Source organism: Wyeomyia smithii, chromosome 2 (assembly GCF_029784165.1).
Source record: "Wyeomyia smithii strain HCP4-BCI-WySm-NY-G18 chromosome 2, ASM2978416v1, whole genome shotgun sequence".
Lineage (NCBI taxonomy): Eukaryota > Metazoa > Arthropoda > Insecta > Diptera > Culicidae > Wyeomyia > Wyeomyia smithii.
In genome coordinates this window covers 52993686-53012249 of record NC_073695.1, presented here as the reverse complement: position 1 = coordinate 53012249, position 18564 = coordinate 52993686, and the positions used below count along the sequence as shown (strand labels likewise).

Genomic DNA, 18564 nt, shown 5'->3' with positions numbered 1-18564 from the left:
ATAGGTTGGACTCGATTATATGTAGACTCGATAAATCATTCGTTGAAAAATTATTTTTGATTCGATTGTTTATAGTGAATTTTTTTTTTATATCGAATATGACTTGCTTTTCATAACTTTTTAACCACGTGTACAATCATAATAAATCCTCAATTAACCCTTAACTAGCCCGTTCATCTGAAATCAGTATTGTTCAAATCGGTTGTGTAGTTTCTTAAATAATGAAGTTTCGTGATTTTCACATTTTGATCCATTACAGACCAAGTTAAAGTCTGATTACCGAATTCAATAGGGTATGAGGAAGCTAGACCTTTCATTTGAAACTAATTTTATGGAAATCGGTTCAACATTCTCTGAGGAAAAAGAGTGAGATTGAGTCGTCTTCGTAAATTTTTTCCTTTTCATAGCTGGATTTCACATTTCTAAACACAACAGCCAAATTAATAGTCCGATTGCAGAAAAAATCAATAGGGTCTTATGGGGAAACTGGACCTTCCATATGACACTGATTTTATGAAAATCGGTCCAGCCATCTCTGAGAAACATGAGAGAGATTCAATAGTCTCCAGAACACGCTTCTGTCCATAGCTTTTGAACTACAAGTCCAATCTTTATAAAATTCAAAAGTTAAGTGTTTTTTAGGTAGCCCGTATATTTTAAACCATTTTTTTTTCAAATCGGTGGTGTAGTTTCTGAGATAATGAAGTTTCATAATTTTTACATTTTGTTACATAACAGATAAGATTATAATAAAATTCAATAGAGTCTTATGGGGCAACTAGAACTTTCATTTGCATTATTAGTTTCATGAAAATCGGTCTAGCCATCTCTGAGCAAATCGAGTGAGATTGGGAGACCATTACATACATACATACATACACACATACAGAAAATGCTCAGCTCGTCAAACTTAGTCGATTGATATACAACATTCGACCCTTTGGAGCACTTTTATATTTTTGGTTTTGCAGTGATTACTATACCTTTCTAGGAGAATGGCAAAAATCAATAGAGTCTTATGGCGCAACTAGACCTTCAATATGATACTGATTTTATGAAAATTGGCTCAGCCATCTCTGAGAAATATGAGTAAGATTAAATAGTCTCCAGAACACATCTCTTACCATAACTTTTCAACCACTTGTCCAATCTTCATAAAATTCGAATAAAAAAAGTTTTTAGGTTACCCGTTAATTTTGAACCAATTTTATTAAAATCGGTTGTGTAGTTCCTGAGATAATGAACTTTCGTTATTTCCACATTTTGATACATAACATATAAACTAAAAATCCGATTACAATATACAGTGCTTTTTCGATTTTATCACGGTCAAAAAAAAATTTACCGTGAATTTGGCGAAACCGAGAATTTAGCGAAATGATAAAAATTGAATTTTTTTGTTGGATTCATTTGAAATTTATGATATTTTGAGTAAAATGGTGCACTTGCATAGTTGAATGGAATATAAGTTCAATATACAAATGAATAAATAAGAAAAGGTTAGTTTTTGATATTTTTCTCTATTGAATTGTCACGGGCTTTCTCACGGCTATTATACATGCAATATCAATATGATTTGTACTGCCCATTCTTTAGCATAGCTAGCAGAGTCATATGCTTGTTTATGTAAAATTGTGGAACCGCTAGATTTCATAATTTTTAAAACCACGCTCATGAGGACCGAACTGTAGGGATTTTTAAGTTGTTAACAGATCTTCTTTTTCAACTGCTCGAATAATACGTAATTTTTGCTTCAAAAACAATGAAATACGTATTTCACGGTTAATTTTTCTCTAAATTATGACACAAACTGTTTGTAACAGATATGACACTTGGTTGCCTCAGAAAATTGATCAAATAAATTGAGTTTATAAACTATACACATGCAAGGACACAAGGCACAATTGAAAATGATGTTTCGAATACATTTTCTGCAACTGGAAGTACATTATTCTTGATTTGAAGTTATAAAAACGAAAAAAAAACCGTGATAAAATCGAGCGTGAATTTGGCGAGTAGTGATAAAAACGACTCTTGATAAAAGCGAAAAAGCACTGTAATTTAATAGGGTTTTATGGGGCAACTAGATCTCTGAGAAAATCGAGAGAGGTTGAAAACTTGCACATACACACACATGCAGAAAATGCTCAGCTCATGGAATTGAGTCGAGTGATATATGTCATTCGACCGTTTGGAGCACTTTTATACCTTCGGTTTTGCCAGTGAAGTTATACCTCCCTTAAAGAAAGGCAAGAATTGGTGAATGATATGGACTCATTCGAAAACATTCATATTTATAACTTTTGGACCACATGTTTATTCATTGTAAAAATTATCCATGGTTTTGAATACAGCATGTTCATTTGATACCTGTTTTGTTTCAATCGGTTGTGTAGTTTCTGAGATAATGAAGTTTCGTGATTTTAACATTTCGTTACATAAAAGACAACGTTACAGTCCGATTATAATAAAATTCAATGGGGTATTATGAGACAACTAGACCTTTCATTTGCAACTTATTTCGTAAAAATCGGTCCAGCCATCTCTGAGAAAAGTGAGTGAGTTCAAGCAGTCTCGGGATAATGTCATAACATTACACTGAATTCTGTTTTTACGCGACTTTTTTTTACGTGATTTTATTTTACGCGATTTCTTTTACGCGATTTTCTCAAAATTACGCGATTTTTTTCTACGCGATTTTCTTGAAATTACGCGATGTGTGACATGGGGAATATTGTTTATGAGCCAATATGTAACACACACACACAAACATACACATACATACACATACATAGATATACATACACACATACACACGCACACTTACCACAAGCGAAAGCTTTTGTAACGACGCGATCTTTTTTTACGCGATTTGCTCCAAATGACGCGATTTTTTTTACGCGATTTGTTCGAAATTACGCGATTCATTTTTACGCGATTCTTTTTTTGCGCGCACGTATCAATCACGTTAAAAGAGAATCCAGTGTATTATACATAACGAACAAAGTGAAATTCCAATTACAATAAATTTCAATAGGGTCTTATGGGGCAACAAGACCTTCCATATGACACTAATATTGTGAAAATCGGTCTTGCCATTTCTGAGAAAAGTGAGTGAGATTAAACAGTCTTCGAAACACGTTTCTTTGCATAACATTTGAACTACATGTTCAAACACTGAAATGTTAATTTACAAATGGTTCAAAAAGTAAGCCCGTTCTTTTGTCACAAATATTGTTCAAATCGGTTGTGTAGTTACTGAGATATTCAAGTTTTGTGATTTTCACATTTTGATACATAACCTCGAAACTAAAAATCCGATTACGATAAAATTCAATACGGTTCTATGGGGCAACTGGACCTTTCATTTGCAATAAGTTTCATGAAAATCGGTCCAGCCATCTCTGAGAAAATCGAGTGAGATCGGGAGACCGTTACATACATAAACACACACACACACACACACACACACATACATACACACACATACAGAAAATGCCCAACTCGTCGAACTTTGTCGATTGATACACGAGATTCGACCCTCTGGAGCACTTTCATACCTTTGGTTTTTCCAGTGAATGCTATACCTTTCTAGGAGAAAGGAAAAAAACTTCCTTCTTCAAAGTTGTAGCATTTGATAAACCGCTTATTGAAAAATTACCAAAAACTGGGGTGACCTAAATTTTCGATGAAATCAAGTTCTAACTTTTTATCTTTGTAGATAAAAGAAAAAGTTGTTCTACAGTGTTGTGATTCCGCCAATTTAAGGTAACTCTATTACAAAAAGTTTTGTTCTATCTTCAAAAATAACAGATTTATTTTGAACAAAAAAACACGTTTTTCGCTCTAACTTTTCTTATTTCAATTTTCACCTAAAAACTGTCTTTGAACGACTTTTAGGGCTTTTTCAGAGAAACAATATGCAACTCAGGCATCGTTAATATCTCAAGGTTTCTCGAAGTTATCAGAGTTTTTCATAACAAATATACGTTTTTCATTTGTTTGACATTCTTTTTGGGGCAAACATAAAAAATATCTCTTGGTTTCAATTTGAAGCACACATATTGACTCTACATGTGTGAAAATTTAGAAAAATATGTTATGTGTTGTATTTGAGTAAATAAAATTTAAAATCATGACAAAAAATTCAATAATTTTATATATTATGCACGTAAAAGCAAACACATTTATGATTTTTTCTTGAAACTAGAAATAATTCCCTTTTATTTGATCCCTAAAGAACGAGAATCGATCAACTGGTTCAAAACTCATGAATATTTAAGAATAAATTACATCGAATAAAGCCGTTTTTTATGGTCACCCTATTACGGAACTGGTCACGCAAAATGCTTCAACTTTGCTCAAAATTGCAGGGATTGATCTTTGTTGAAAATAATCGAACCTGTATTTTTCCGTTTGGTCGTTAGGGTGACTAGCTCCGAAATAGGGTGACCATAATAAACGGCTTTATTCGATGTAATTGATTTTAAAAAATTCATAACTTTTGAACCAGTTGATCGATTCATGCATATAAATATATGAAAATACAGCTCTGTCCGTCTGTCTGTCTGTCTGATCCATATAGGCTCGGAAACTACTGAACAGATCAGCGTGAAATTTTGTATATGGGAGTTTTGGGGGCCAAGAAAGGTGACTAACATAGTTTGAGACCCCTTCCTCTTCTTGAAGGGAGGGGTCCCATGAAAAAGAAGCAAAAATTTATGCACATCTCGAAAACTAACCAAGTAAAGGGAACCAAATTTACCATGTGAATGTTTTTAGGGGTAACAAATATGTTCATAATGGTTCGACACCCCTCCCTCTTCTGGAAGGAAGGGGTTCCATTCAAATGACAGACAAATTTCTGCACATCTCGAGACCCAACCCAAAATTATATCGAGCAGCATTAATGGGAATGCGCTAATATCTAAAAGTGGTAGTCAAATTATGTCTTAGATTGAGTAAAAAAATTTCAAAAATCGATTGGTAAGTGTCTGATCCACGTAAATTGTCAGCAACATGTCAATTCCGCCCCAATTCCCCTACAGTACTAAGCTAGGTTTACCTCGACGTTAAATTAACTTATTTGAAATCTTATTTGAATTTTATATCAAGAAGGTAAGCGATACTCAAAAATACAATAGCAATTCGAATTCATATGTTCCTTCTCCTTTCGTGGGTCTCATTTTTTAACAAGGACCCGTCAAAACATAGAAATCTCACTTAAGTTATGAGACAGGATCATCATCGTCATAAAAAGAGTTTCTACATTTGAGAATTGAAAAAAAAAACGTTTACAAGTACAATAAATAGTAAAGGGCCCAAATGAGAGCCTTAAGGAACTCCTGAGGTTCCTTGAACGGTTCAATCTAGTGAGTGTGGATGAATTCATATATTTTTTTGTAATTTCAAGAAACAAGAATATTCTGCGGCGATTGAAAGTTTTAGTAGCTTAAGTATTTATGATAAATATTAGTAAGTAATGAGTATGTGTGTCCAATCACAAATGGTGACTTCTCAACACTGTTAGAAGTTTGTAATTTTAATTGTTAGGATTTGTTTGCTTTCGCAATTAGGACTTATCATTCGTAGGGATTTAAACCTACTTGTCAGAAAAGGGGTAAACTAAGGTAAACTTATAACTAACTTAATTGCTAACTTATTGGCTATAAAGAGAGATTATCGTAGCAATTGAGGATTGCAACGATTTTTGTCGAAAATTGTTAATAATTTTACTTGACATAGCTTCTAATGGTTCAACACCAGTAAGTCTATGTAATTCGAGTGTACCAAACCAAGGAGGACGCTTCAAAATCATTTTCAGAATTTTATTCTGAATCCTTTGGAGCGTTTTCTTCCTTGTTGAACAGCAACTTGACCAGATCGGTACGGCATAAAGCATTGCTGGTCTAAAAATTTGTTTGTAAATCAAAAGTTTGTTTTTTAAACAAAGTTTAGAATTCCTGTTAATGAGAGGATATAAACATCTCGTATATTTGATGCACTTTGCTTGTATACTCTCAATGTGCTCTTTGAAAATAAGTTTTTTATCGTAAATTAGTCCCAAGTACTTAACCTTGTCAGACCAACTTTAAATAACCCCATTCATCTTGACAACGTGATTATTGTTTGGCTTGAGGAAAGAATTCCAGGTTTGAGCATAATTTTTCTTGTTCCATTGTATTCATCGAGAAGTCAATAAACTCGAGCGAGTTAGTTGTTGTTCAGTGTGTTTTGAAAAAAAAAAAAACTTTTTATTTATAGCTTTTGATCTCATGGAATAACTTTCGGTAAATTATTGCTTCAAAAAGTTACGAATGTCAGATCCTTTCCAGTTTTGTCCACATGATGTAGACATGAGTATTTTCATAATTTTGGGAAGTAACCAAATTCTAGTGACTTATTGAAAATCAAGAGTAGTGCAGGAATCAACTCCTTAGCCAAATGTTTCATAAATGCTGGTGGAGTTCCGTATGCACCCGAAAACATCTAATGCTTTTAAAGTTACTTCAATTTTCAATGCGTTCACATGTTCAATGGGAAGATCATTTGGAATTTCGGAAATGTAAGTAAAAAGTGCATATTTGCGATCTGCTTCTGAAAATGTTTTGAAGTTATACAAAAAAAAAATCTGCAAAAAGATTCATGATAAATGCCGGTTTCTCTTATGTTTTAAAATGTTATTGCATTTTTGTTAAGTTTATTTGCTAGAGTATCATTATTTTGGTGAGTTTTATTTATTCTATGGGCTTTTTATTTGCGATTCTTCAAATTTTGGAAATGTTTTAGATACCAGATTGAGTATATAAAATCGCCGCGACATTTTTTTGATTCCAATGGTTTTAATGGTGGGACGTCTTTTTCTTTTCAATGACAGAGTAGGATTTCAAATCCATTTGCCTTCCAAATCGTGCACAGTGACAAGTTGCATAGAAGTTTGGTTGGGTAACCATCAAGGGTGATGTTAATATCCTTTTCCATTTTCCTGTAGGTTAATCAAATCGCGTGCCTCGGTACCGAGGAACTAGCTCCATTTCGTACTCGAGATTTTTACTTAGTTAACCAGTGATAAATCTTAGACATGTGCCATTCGAGAAAATCTAATTTAGCAAAAACTGGTTAAACACTTTTTCAAGTGATTGATCACTAACTCAACCTAAAACATTACGATAGCATTTAAATAATAATGAAAAGCCTAAAACGGGTTTAAATAGCGAAGGTATCGATGAAGAAGCTTTTTTCGCCCAAATTTTCCTATTATATCATTGCCGGGTTTAAATAACCGTACAAATATCTTTTCCGGTATCTGACGACGAAATGTCATAATTTCAACGAACTCAAATTATATCAATGAGATTGATGTAAAGATTGAAACGTATCTCACCAGTTGTATCCACTTCTACGTCTATCACATGTCGTTTCAATCGATATTTCAATTTAAATACGTTTCCCCACATCTAACGAACCAAATGGGAAGTGGAATCTCATCTAATGGTATTGAAAAAAGCCAATTTCTTTTTTTATTGTCTTTTCAAGTCAATTTTATCAATTCCTGTACGTTCGTGCAGCAATTTTGTTTCAGTTTTTTCGAATCGATTCATACACACACTTTTATCAGCCATTCTCCCAGCACTCATTCATTAAGCTCACTATCTGTGTCTCGTACACCGGCAACATTGTACTTACCGATCACATTCAGCACGTAGGACAGAGACATTTTCGGTTCGGAGTTGATTTGGCACTCGTACACACCGGAATCCCGCACCTGGGGATACTTGATTTGCAGCGTCCAGTTGATGGAGTTCTCGGGTCGTATCACCTTGAGTTGAGCAAATCAAATTAGTAACGAAATAACCAATTCTCTGCTGGAAATTCAGTAACTCACCTGAAAACGCTGGTCCGATGTGTAGGTTGAAGAACCGGTCGTGAGGATGTGCAGATCTCGCTTGCGGATCCACGCCACCTGCAACGGATGGATAAAAGCTCAAATGGTGTCTAACTTATCGAAAAGAATTTTAGAAACTGTTGGAGAATTTTTTGACTCTTATATTACGCCAACGTATTCTAGTTTATTTCATTTTTGCCGAAATTATTTTGTTCCTTCAATTTTTGTTTCTGCTTCTGTGATATCTGTTTCCCAGCATCACATGTGAGTCATGATGTGACACACCATTTTGTGTTCTATCGCTATCTTCCCAGCAGCAGGAAAAAGTACTTGAACTGAGAAACTATAAAAGACGGGTAGAATGACTGAAAGCATATGCTCCCGGAAAGCCTCTTCCCTATGATACGTACGTTTTATCGCTCTATATTCTACAGAATTGCGTTCAACATCTTACAGTGAATGCATTTTAATATGGTTCCGTTATATGCAATTGGAAAATCGAATGAAACTGTCCACATTCTCGGCTGCTACCAAGCTGAGCCTGGCGGTGGAAGCAGCTGCCAGCCGGGTTGACAGTACTGTCATGCAAACATAACCGTTTCATCGGCTTGAAGCTAAGCACAAACAGCAGGGCTGTTGCAAGGGTTATCAAAAAAGCTCACCTACTGTGAGCGTGTCTAGGAATCACATTGGTTCTGCGTGGCTGCCGAGACTAACGAACCCATTGTTGTGCGCTGTTGCCCCTGAGTGACACTTGAGATGATGCGAAGATTAACTTTTGTAGGAAGTGTATATTTGCAAAAAGGGGGAAAAAGTATGCTCAAGCGTTGGGTGAAGTGTTAATCATGTGGGCGGATTCCAGTATACTCGTCTCATAAAGGATGTATATGTGCGTGAAATGGATTCAATGAATTTAAGTTTATTTTATATGTTGGCATGGGGAGTGAGCGCCATATTAACTCTACTTTTATGTTTAAAGTTAATGTTTAATAGACTGTGCAGTGTGCTGTTCAAGTGCCTATAAAGTTATCGAACATGAGCTGCATCGATGCAGCAGATGTGAAGACAGGATTCTAGAAACTGCAATACGTTTATTGATACTGACGACATGAACGTGATCGATCGGGTTTTCCCACTTGAGAGTGTTGCTTTCCTTGATATCTTTTCCTGGCTCTATTCAAAACGTTCCAATAAGAGGAATAGATTGATATGAGTTTTCCATATCAATATTGTAAGCTTTTTCAAAAGTAATCACATTGAAAATAAATAACTTAAGTTGTATTATTGGAATTTTCGGTCTACAGTTCAGTTTGAGTTTCAAACCAACACTTTTAATTGGTTAACATTCAGCTGATTGGGCGATTGCACGTTTCACTCCTCAAGGTAGCCTAAGTAATATTTATGAAATTCATAACATGAAAAAGAAACAAGCAAAAATAAACAAATAAACAAAATAAAGAAAAAAAATTAATTGAAACAAAAATTAGAGAAAATAAAGAACACAAAAAAAAACATAAGGTGATTGAACTGAGTAAAGGACAACATATAGTGTTGAGAAAAAATAGCTAACTGACAGAAGGAAAGAAAAAACAATTAAAAAACGAGGCATTCTGAAATTAAAAACAAAAAAATTTTAGAATATTGAGAACACAAAGAAGCAATATCATTCGAAGAACCCAAAAACATAATAAATACATTACATTTCGAAAATGAAATGGTAAAAAAACTGAAAACGGAATTGGAACAATGCCACTGAAGCAGCAGACAAACAAATTGAGAAAACTTAAAATTTCAAAAGTATTTCAAAAACAGCAAATACACAGTATAAAATAGCAAATAACACAGAAAATATGGGGAATCGCGAGAATTGAATGTACAGAGAGCTGAAAAAAAATTTAAATATCACAAACAGAAAACGGAAATAAAAGATGGATGCTAGAATCAGGTCAACAATGTATATAAACCAATTATAAGAAAACTGGGAGCACAAAACAGAACAAGAAACAACAAAACCGAAAATAGACAGAGAAAGTTAACCAGCGATGTTATAATCGAAGGAAACAATAACTTGAAAAATAATCAAATATCAAATATTGAAAGTGAGAGCATATACACATATAAAATAACGCAACACTTCAAAAAAGAAAGCGGAAAATACTCAGTAAGATGGGAACAAACTAATCTCGGTTAGGTTTGACGCTATAGGTAACAAAAAACTGGATGAAGAGAGATCGGATAGCACGAATCTCTAATATAACTATAAATCTGTACATATAGAAATGGAGTTCTATCTGTCTGTCCGAACCATACAGACACACACACAGACATGAAAACTAGGGATGTAACGGATATCCGCACCCGCAAATGTGGAACATCCGCATGAAAATATCCGCATCCGCATCTGCAGATGTCTGAAAAATCACATCCGCAACATCCCTGATGGAACCTACTGAACCGATCGACTTGTAATTTATATGGAAGGGTTTTGAAGCCGAGGAAGGTTCTTATGATAGTTTTAGACTCCTCTCCTCTCTGAAAGGGAAGGCTCCCACACATCGAAACCCAAATTTTTGCATAATTCATAAACTAATCAAGTAAGTGGAACCAAATTTGGCAAGTGGAAGTTTTTGGAGATGATAAATGTTTCTATGGTGCTTTGAAGACCCTACCCCCTCTGGAAAGAGAGGCTTCCATACAAATGAAACACAAATTTTTGCATGACTCTAGAATTAATCCAACAAATGGAACCAAATTTGGCATGTGAACATTTTTGGGGGCATAAAATATTTTCATGGTAGTTTGTCACCGCTACTTTTTCTGGAAAGAGGAGTACCATACATTTAAAACACAAATTTCTGCACATTTTGAGAACTATTCGAGCCAAATGGAACCAAATTTGAAGGTGAAGGTTTTTAGGGGGGAAAAAATGTTTGACGATGGTTTGACGCCCCTCCCAACTTTGGAAGAAGGAGGGCTGGAAAACAACCACAAGCAGTGATGGCATGAACTCGTGCAAAGTTGAATTGAGTAACACTTTTCCAGATTTGAATCCAACTTGAATCTGCTTCCTCTCGATAGTTTAAGTTTTTTTGCACCGCACACTCTGATCGATTGAGTTTAAATGCGTCCAATGCATGCAGTGCACGATGTATCCAACCATGCAGGCGATGATGTGACGCGATGAGTTTTGTTTTTAGATCAAATTTATGCTTTCAAAGGACTGTGCAACAAACTGTTGCAGCAGACGCGGCACGAATTTCATCGCAACTCGATTTTTATGCAATTGTTGTTATGCAGGATTCAAACTCAAATCTAACTCAAGTGTAATGCACTGTTAGTAGGGTTTACGTGCAAACCGAAAATAAATGTGCAAGCAAGTTTTAAAACTCACTTGGATACGAGTGCAAAGTCACACTGCCTACTCTGACCACAAGTGATCAAACACCACCCAATATGGGTATTTCCGTAATCATGATGATGCGCATACCACAGACACATTTTTGAATTTTCTGTAATTGTGACGATGCATAAAAGACAAATATTGACCTTAGTAACAATTTTGAATTCTAAGACGGCGACCTCCTGTTTCTGGAATACAACCCAAAATTCCCAATTACCACGCAATACGGATATTTTCGGAATCAGAATGATGCACAATAGCAAAAAATCGACCCCGGACATCATTTTGAATTCTAAGATCGTGAATCCGGCTTTTTATAAAGTAACCGAAAGTGATCAAATTCTACCCAAAAAGCGTATTTCCGTAATCGTGACGATGTATAGGCACCAAAAATCAACCTCAGACATCATTTTGAATTTTAAGATGCTGGCCTACGGTTTCTGGAAAACAGCCCAAAAGGACCGATTAGAACCCAAAATGGTTATCTTCGGAACCAAATGCATTTTTTGAAACCCAAGATAGCGACTTCCGGTTTCACAGTCAAAATGGCCGAATATCATCCAACATGAGTATATCCGGAACCAGAATGACACAGCTAGTAAATATATATAAAAAGAAACAAATTAAAAAAAGAAAAAGGAAAAAAGTTAAGAGGTATTTGATTTTAATGAATAGATAGTTTACAAAATATATCGAGTAAATCAACTTGAGAACAGAAATTGTGAAATAATTAAAATTACAGTCTGGTTATTCGTGCGGAGGATACATACCACGCAAAAAAACACGTGAAAAAACGCATTAATTCAAAGATCTGCGTGAACTAAACCACCAAGAGAGGCTACAAAAAAAAAAATCCGAACACTCTACGCCCAGTATTTTTTTAGCTTACTCAGTAAATACTTGGACGTTCTCGGTTACCTACCCGCGTTAATTCGAAAATCCACGTAAAAACCGCTCTAATTAAAAAATCCTGAAAAAATTAATCAAATTGTGGAAACTTTGAAGAAAGCCAACAAAGGACAACTAAACATCCGAAATTTTGCCAATACAAAATCCTGACTACAACAAATAGAGCAAAAATTATTATATTTGCATACGTTACGAACTAGAGAACAGGGCAGCAGGGAACGGAGCTCGAAGTTGAAAGAAAAATGATTAAAAACGGAAAATAATAAAAACATTTAGTACTAAATCTAATATTAGGATGTTAAAAAATGGATAGCAAAATTTCAGAAAGAAATGAAAATCGAATTCAAAAAACCGAGGAGCCTGAAAACGGACAGTAGAGTATAAAACAAAAAAAGAGAAGAGAATATGATTTTGAAACAAGAGAAAACTGATAATATTCCATATAACAAAAAAAAAATTCAAAATATATAAAATAAGCACATAATGTAGCGAGCAGAGGATGTAGAATATTTAAAGAAACGGATATCAAGGATATCAAAAAATATGTCGGTAAAAAGGCAGCTAAAAATTTGGGAAAGGAAAGAAATGAAATTGAAATTGCAGAGAACGATCAAATTAAAGAGAAACGAAAACAAAATTTCATATTATTAATATACGATGTATACCAAACTATAACTATTTTAAGGGCTGTCCACATTCACGTGCACAACCAAGGGGTGCGAGTAGGGGGCACGCAAATGTCCATGGTAGGGGGGTGGGTTGATGATAATGTCCACGTGGACACAATATTTTTCCTAAAAATGGTAATCTGCCAACAAAAAATATTGGCGTGCAATAAAAAATTTACAGCTGTCCTAATTAAGAGTCGTAGTCAGCTTGTGATAAATTTATTATCTGCTTTGCCCTTTGCTTTCAGAACGCTTTTATTCTTCAACCTTTTGGCTGAATTTGAATCATTTTCTTTTTGACCTTTTATGCTCTTCATAAAATCTTTTCTGTCTGAATGAAGCGTCTGGTTTATTATTTCCATTTTTTGTAATCATTTTGAACTAAATTCAGTAAACATCTTTTTGAAAGAGGTGTTTTCGAATGTTTCAAGCTACATTTACTGGAGTTTTTATGCATTTAAAATTAAACTTGATATAGTTTTTTCTTGAGTTTGGTACTTTTGCTGGATAATAGTCCCTCGTTTAAGGTATTAGATACTAATACGAGATGAATTTTTCAGCTATTTTTCTTGTTTTAGAGGTGTTTCTCTGCTCATTCGAACAGTTTTCTATTCAATTTGAAATTCATTTCAGTTGGGGCTATTTTACATTTTCAGGCATTTTGGCTGAAGTTTGATCATGCAAATTTCTGACCAGTCTGATTTCTGAGATATGTTCGCGATGATTTTATTTTGATGCTCTTTAGGCCGTGTTTGAAGCCATATTTGTTTGGTTTATTCCTATGCGTTCGATAATATATATGAAAATTTTGGAAATGTCAATCCACTTCCATTTGTTAATAACATGTAAATTTTATTTATTATTATTTTTGTTTTTGGTCTCAACTGCTTTTAAAACTAATTTTCGTTTTTTGACTACATTAAGATTTTTTTTGTTTAGAAAAGGCTTGAAAAATCATAATTGCTTTATTTTTAATTTTTCCTTATCTTCACATACGTTTCTAGAGTTTTTGTTTTGCTCTCCTTAACGTGTTTTTAGTTACTTGAAGTTATATTCAGGATTATTTTCTTCTCGAATTCTTCTGGATATCAGTTTTTTTTACAGTGTGAACTTTTGTATGCTTTCTTACTAGCTTTTAGAGACGTTTTAGAGTTTTTTTCTGGATAAATTTTTGCTAGTAGTTTTTTTAAGATTGATCTGTTTTCCTAAAATTAAAATTATGCAGGGTATCGGCTCTATTATCTTCAGGTTTAACCTATTATCTTGCGGGGGTAAAAGATGTCTTAGAGCCCTAATTTCTTGCATGATGGTTTTTTATAATGCAGAGCATCTTTTTGCAAAAGATTAGTTCTCTATGACTTCATCAACCCCCCGGATGATGATGAGTGAAACCTGACGATAATAGAGCCGATACCCTTTTTTAATTTTTTGGTTAAATGTTTTCAATCAGTATGCTGCGAATTTTTTTTAACGCTTCTACCTTGTAGAAATGATTTTATCTCTCTAGCTTCTACAGAAGCTTTCTGCGATATTGAAGCCATTTTGTTTTTGGTCACTTGTTTTTTTTTTGTTTTGAGCAGTTTACAATCTTTTAAGAGTCAGTTTTTTAATCTATTGTGTTTTTTTTCCGGCGTTTAAAAGTGTTTTCAATCAATCAAAGAATAGGCCCCTATTACAGAAACGAGGTAATCAAAACGTTGTATTAGAAAACGCGAGTGAAAATTGGCTGGTGATAGCTGAGTGACAGACGAGCTACTCGTCCAGAATGCAGCCTACTCACCATTTGCAATACCGAAATTGGTCAGACGAGTAACTCGCCACTCGCTTCGTCTTCTGTGATAGGAGCAATAGTTTGTGTTTATATTCCTTTCGGTTTCTCCTGGATAATGAGGGCGCTTGCTTTCCTCTTCTCTGTTTATTTGGTGAATTTCTCGGCTCTCTTAGACTGAATTTTGATGGGATTCTTTTTATTTATGACTTTAATGGTGATTTTAAAATTATTTTTGTCATTCTCCTGTTGACATTATTTTTTCGTTTAATCACTAAATAAACTACAGAATAAAACATTTTTCGACTTTTCGTTGTAAAACTATGTTCAAGTGGACAAAGAGGGGGAGGGGGGTTTGGTAAATGCCCAAAAAAATAAAATGACGATTTTTGTATCCACGTGGAATGTGGACGGGCCCTTACTACTAATAATAAGGATTTCAAAAACTTAAATTAACTCGAATTTATTTTCAGTCAAAAATGTTTATTGAAACTAAATCAAAGTTTGCGAATTTTGTACCGTTCGAATTTTAAATAACAAATTTCTTGCTCAAATTGACCATTCTGTTTGTGGTTATAAAATTCTAAATTGTAAAAGAAAGACTTATTTTCAAAAAAAAAATGCTTTTGACATCCGGAAGCAAGGTGAAAATGAAACCTATTTTTCACAACAGAAGATTCATTATCCCAGCTTAACAGGAGTGCATATTTGGAACACGAAACATATCATCAATAGCTTGTTGTTTGTGCTTCTCGGACCTGGAACAAAATTTCTATTAGAAATGGGATCAAAGGCCAAGCTTGGATATGCTTGCCTGTACCGGAGGCCAGGCTCACTAGTTCGGCTTTGTATTAATTTAGGTTGCAAAACTACAAGTGATGCCGACATTGCCTTCACAGTAGCAGCTATAATTTCACAGAACCAGAAGAATTTTTCGACCTATCAACTACTGGGAAAGTTTCTATTATGTTATACACTGATAGCCTCGAACTGACAAAGAGAGCGAACAATTTTTTCGGTAATAGTAATAAGAGCGAAATAATGTAGTAGAGTAGTAAACACCTTTTTAAGCAGCTCTGAAAGCTGAAACCTCATCAGAGAAACCGCAAAGTTCCGTAACAACACGTAACAGCGTCGGGAAAGTTAACAAGTAACGAACAGATAAAGCCAAAGCAATACTTACATCCTTGTCGCCTAGCCGTTCCACCCGGCAGTGGAGGAAGCCTGTCTGGCCCACGGTCACGGTGAGATTTCGCTGTACATCAAAGTCAAAGTAGGGCTGCAGGGCGGCCGACTCCTCCGTGGTCACCGTCAGCGTCGGGCTTAAGTAAACTGTCGACGGGAATTGCGTGCGGGTGGGCGTAAAAATGAAAAGAGAGAAAAAAAACGGCTCATCAGAACTCGGACCTGTTGGGTGCTGTGTAATGGTGGGTGGTATAAAAATTGAAATTACGGCTGGTGTCGCACTAGAATGAAAATCTGTTTCCAAACACCTTTTTTAAACGTTCGTTCGATTCATCGGATTTTTTTTAGTGCCTGCCCTTCAGTCTAATGATGGGATAAAGCTACTATACACGAGAGAAACTTTCCACCCTAGTTGGTAGGAAGAAAAAGTAAGTAAAAAGAAATTCAATTTCATTTCTGTTGCTGGTGGTTCCTGGCTGATTTCATTAGACGCTGAGAAAAACAAAAGAAAGTGGTGAGCTTCGTTGAACGAAAACGGATGGAGAAACTTTCCTCGTTCAAGTGGTTTTCGAAAATCCATTTTTCTGTTATGCGTTGCTGTCTTGGTTCGTTGGATAGTCGGTTGGCCGCGTTGGGTTAGAGAGACCCATTTTATGTGTATCTGTGTGGCTGTGTATGTGTGTGTTCTCCTTTGATGGTTTCTGCCATCACGGTCGACTAAGCCAACGAACCCAAGGCGCGTTTACTTTCGCACAAGTCATTTACGAGGATTCTACAGGCCGACGCCAAGAAATCCGACATCAACGTTTTTAGTTACGCCTACTTGCTCCTTTTTATTATGCCCGCCGGTCGGGCTTGAAAAGGAAATGGAATTCTATCATCGGCTGGCCGGAGGTTCACTTGTTTGTGGTCATTAGTTAGCCTGAGCGAAGAGCATGAAAGATGCCGAAAAAACACAGTAAAATTTTCATTGCAATCCATTACTAACAGTTTCTGTACTTCTGAGATATGTCATGAAAACCCAAGAAAGGGCCCAAGAAAGAGGGTTGTGTGGAAAGCCAGAACCGCAAAGTTGAAGGAGATTTAATAAACTTTATTGGATTCAAAAAAAGTTCTATCATCAAGCAATACCAGCTGTATTTATTATTTATAATTCAACTCAATTTATGTATTGGTCCTCTGTATAAAAAAACTTCTTTTCGATTCCAGCGTCTCATCTTTATTTTCGTTTCTGCAAACGTTCAGCCAAGTTTGGGTATTTTCCACCATCAATGTTCCCAAATTCAACATAATTACTTTGTTAAATTTCCTACTGTTTACACCGCAGTAAATTTCGTTTTACCTCTGCGATCTAATGAATTTTTCAAATTTATGCCAGACTGCTCTGGTAACCCCAGTATTGCAGCAATTTTATGACATTAACGTCGTCGTTAAATAGATCCTATTATGCCTTCCAGTTGGCTTCGAGGTACGATGCTGGTCTAACAAGCCAGACATCGTATGTTCGAATTCCACAGCACAGTTTCGACAGCGAAATATATTATTTATTGTAGCCATTAGCATTCAAACTGTAAAGTTATTTTCTGATTATCAAATGTGAACATTAATCCCAAAAGCCTCTCCGGTAAACTATCTCAAATTACTTAGCATCAGAACACATTTGCTGGCTCGTCTAACTGGAAGAACGACATCCAACAGATCAATAATATTTTACGAGCATCGTAGAATATTACTCGTAACTAAATTTTATACCAAGCTAGATTATATGCTAAAATTTTCACCGTTTATTGCACTGGATGTTGAGCATTTATTGTCAAACATAAAGGACCTTTTCAATAAAAAACATCCCCTTCTCTGCTGGGTGCAAGCAAGCAAGTAAGCACGCCAGCAGCTTGCCCCGCGTAATTAGTGTGATGCGAGGAAGACGTTTAGAAGGGCCTCTCAAGAAAAGCCCTACACGACGATGTATGCCGGAGTACTAAGCAGCTTACAAGTTAAACGCCAGTCGCATGCCCATTTTACGGCGCGCACTGGAAGACTTTTCCCATCATTTGAGCAGATTAAATCCGTTAACTAGATATCACATCTGAACATCCTTCCATCATTCCTTGGTGCCGTTTGACAACGTAAGCACCAGGCGCCAAGCTCAAGCCAGCTTACATTAAATCACTTCGAAGGGTGCTTGTTTCGAGTTTTATCGCTCGTACGGTGTGAGCGTTTTCGTTTGAATTTTTAAGCCTACAATACAACACAGCACGGCACGGCACAGCCCCCCCGAAACAGTCAACCATCATCGTATCGTTGCGTCAACTGGAGAGGAAAAACATTTGTTGACAAGAGCAGTATTATCTTGTTTCTTCGCTGACTGAGACAGCAGAGCCCCATATTTCGTGTCTGTTCTCTGCTAGCCTCCTGTGGTGGCACTAGGAACGAAACAGCTCTAGCTAACCCGGGTGCCAGTTCGGAGAATGTCGGATGTCGAAATGTCATCATCAAGTGGTATCACAATCAGTGCTGATAAAAGTCATTTTCCCCAGCAAAATTCTTTGAAAATTACAGCCAGTCATTTTCAATTTTCACTTCCAATGATCGCAGCAGTCTTTCAGATACACTAGATTTTCGTCCTAGAAACGTGCTGTTATACTCAGATGAAATAGATCGCGCGCATCGTTCACGGTTACGGAATAAAAATTGACGACAAATCCAACCAAATGATCTTCACTTCAAAGCGAAAAAGAAAAACAAACAG

General features: G+C 35.6%; 1 protein-coding gene across 1 annotated transcript in view; it reads right to left on the bottom strand.

The window, feature by feature from the left end:
• Positions 1 to 18564, bottom strand: part of LOC129725971 (zwei Ig domain protein zig-8) — a 264625-nt gene that overhangs the window by 107363 nt on the left and 138698 nt on the right. Inside the window, exons 3-5 of the mRNA XM_055682461.1 lie at positions 15814 to 15962; positions 7886 to 7963; positions 7687 to 7819 (exon numbers count right to left, since the gene is read on the bottom strand). Of these exons, the coding sequence (XP_055538436.1) occupies positions 7687 to 7819; positions 7886 to 7963; positions 15814 to 15962 (360 nt within the window). The remainder of the gene's footprint in view (positions 1 to 7686; positions 7820 to 7885; positions 7964 to 15813; positions 15963 to 18564) is intronic.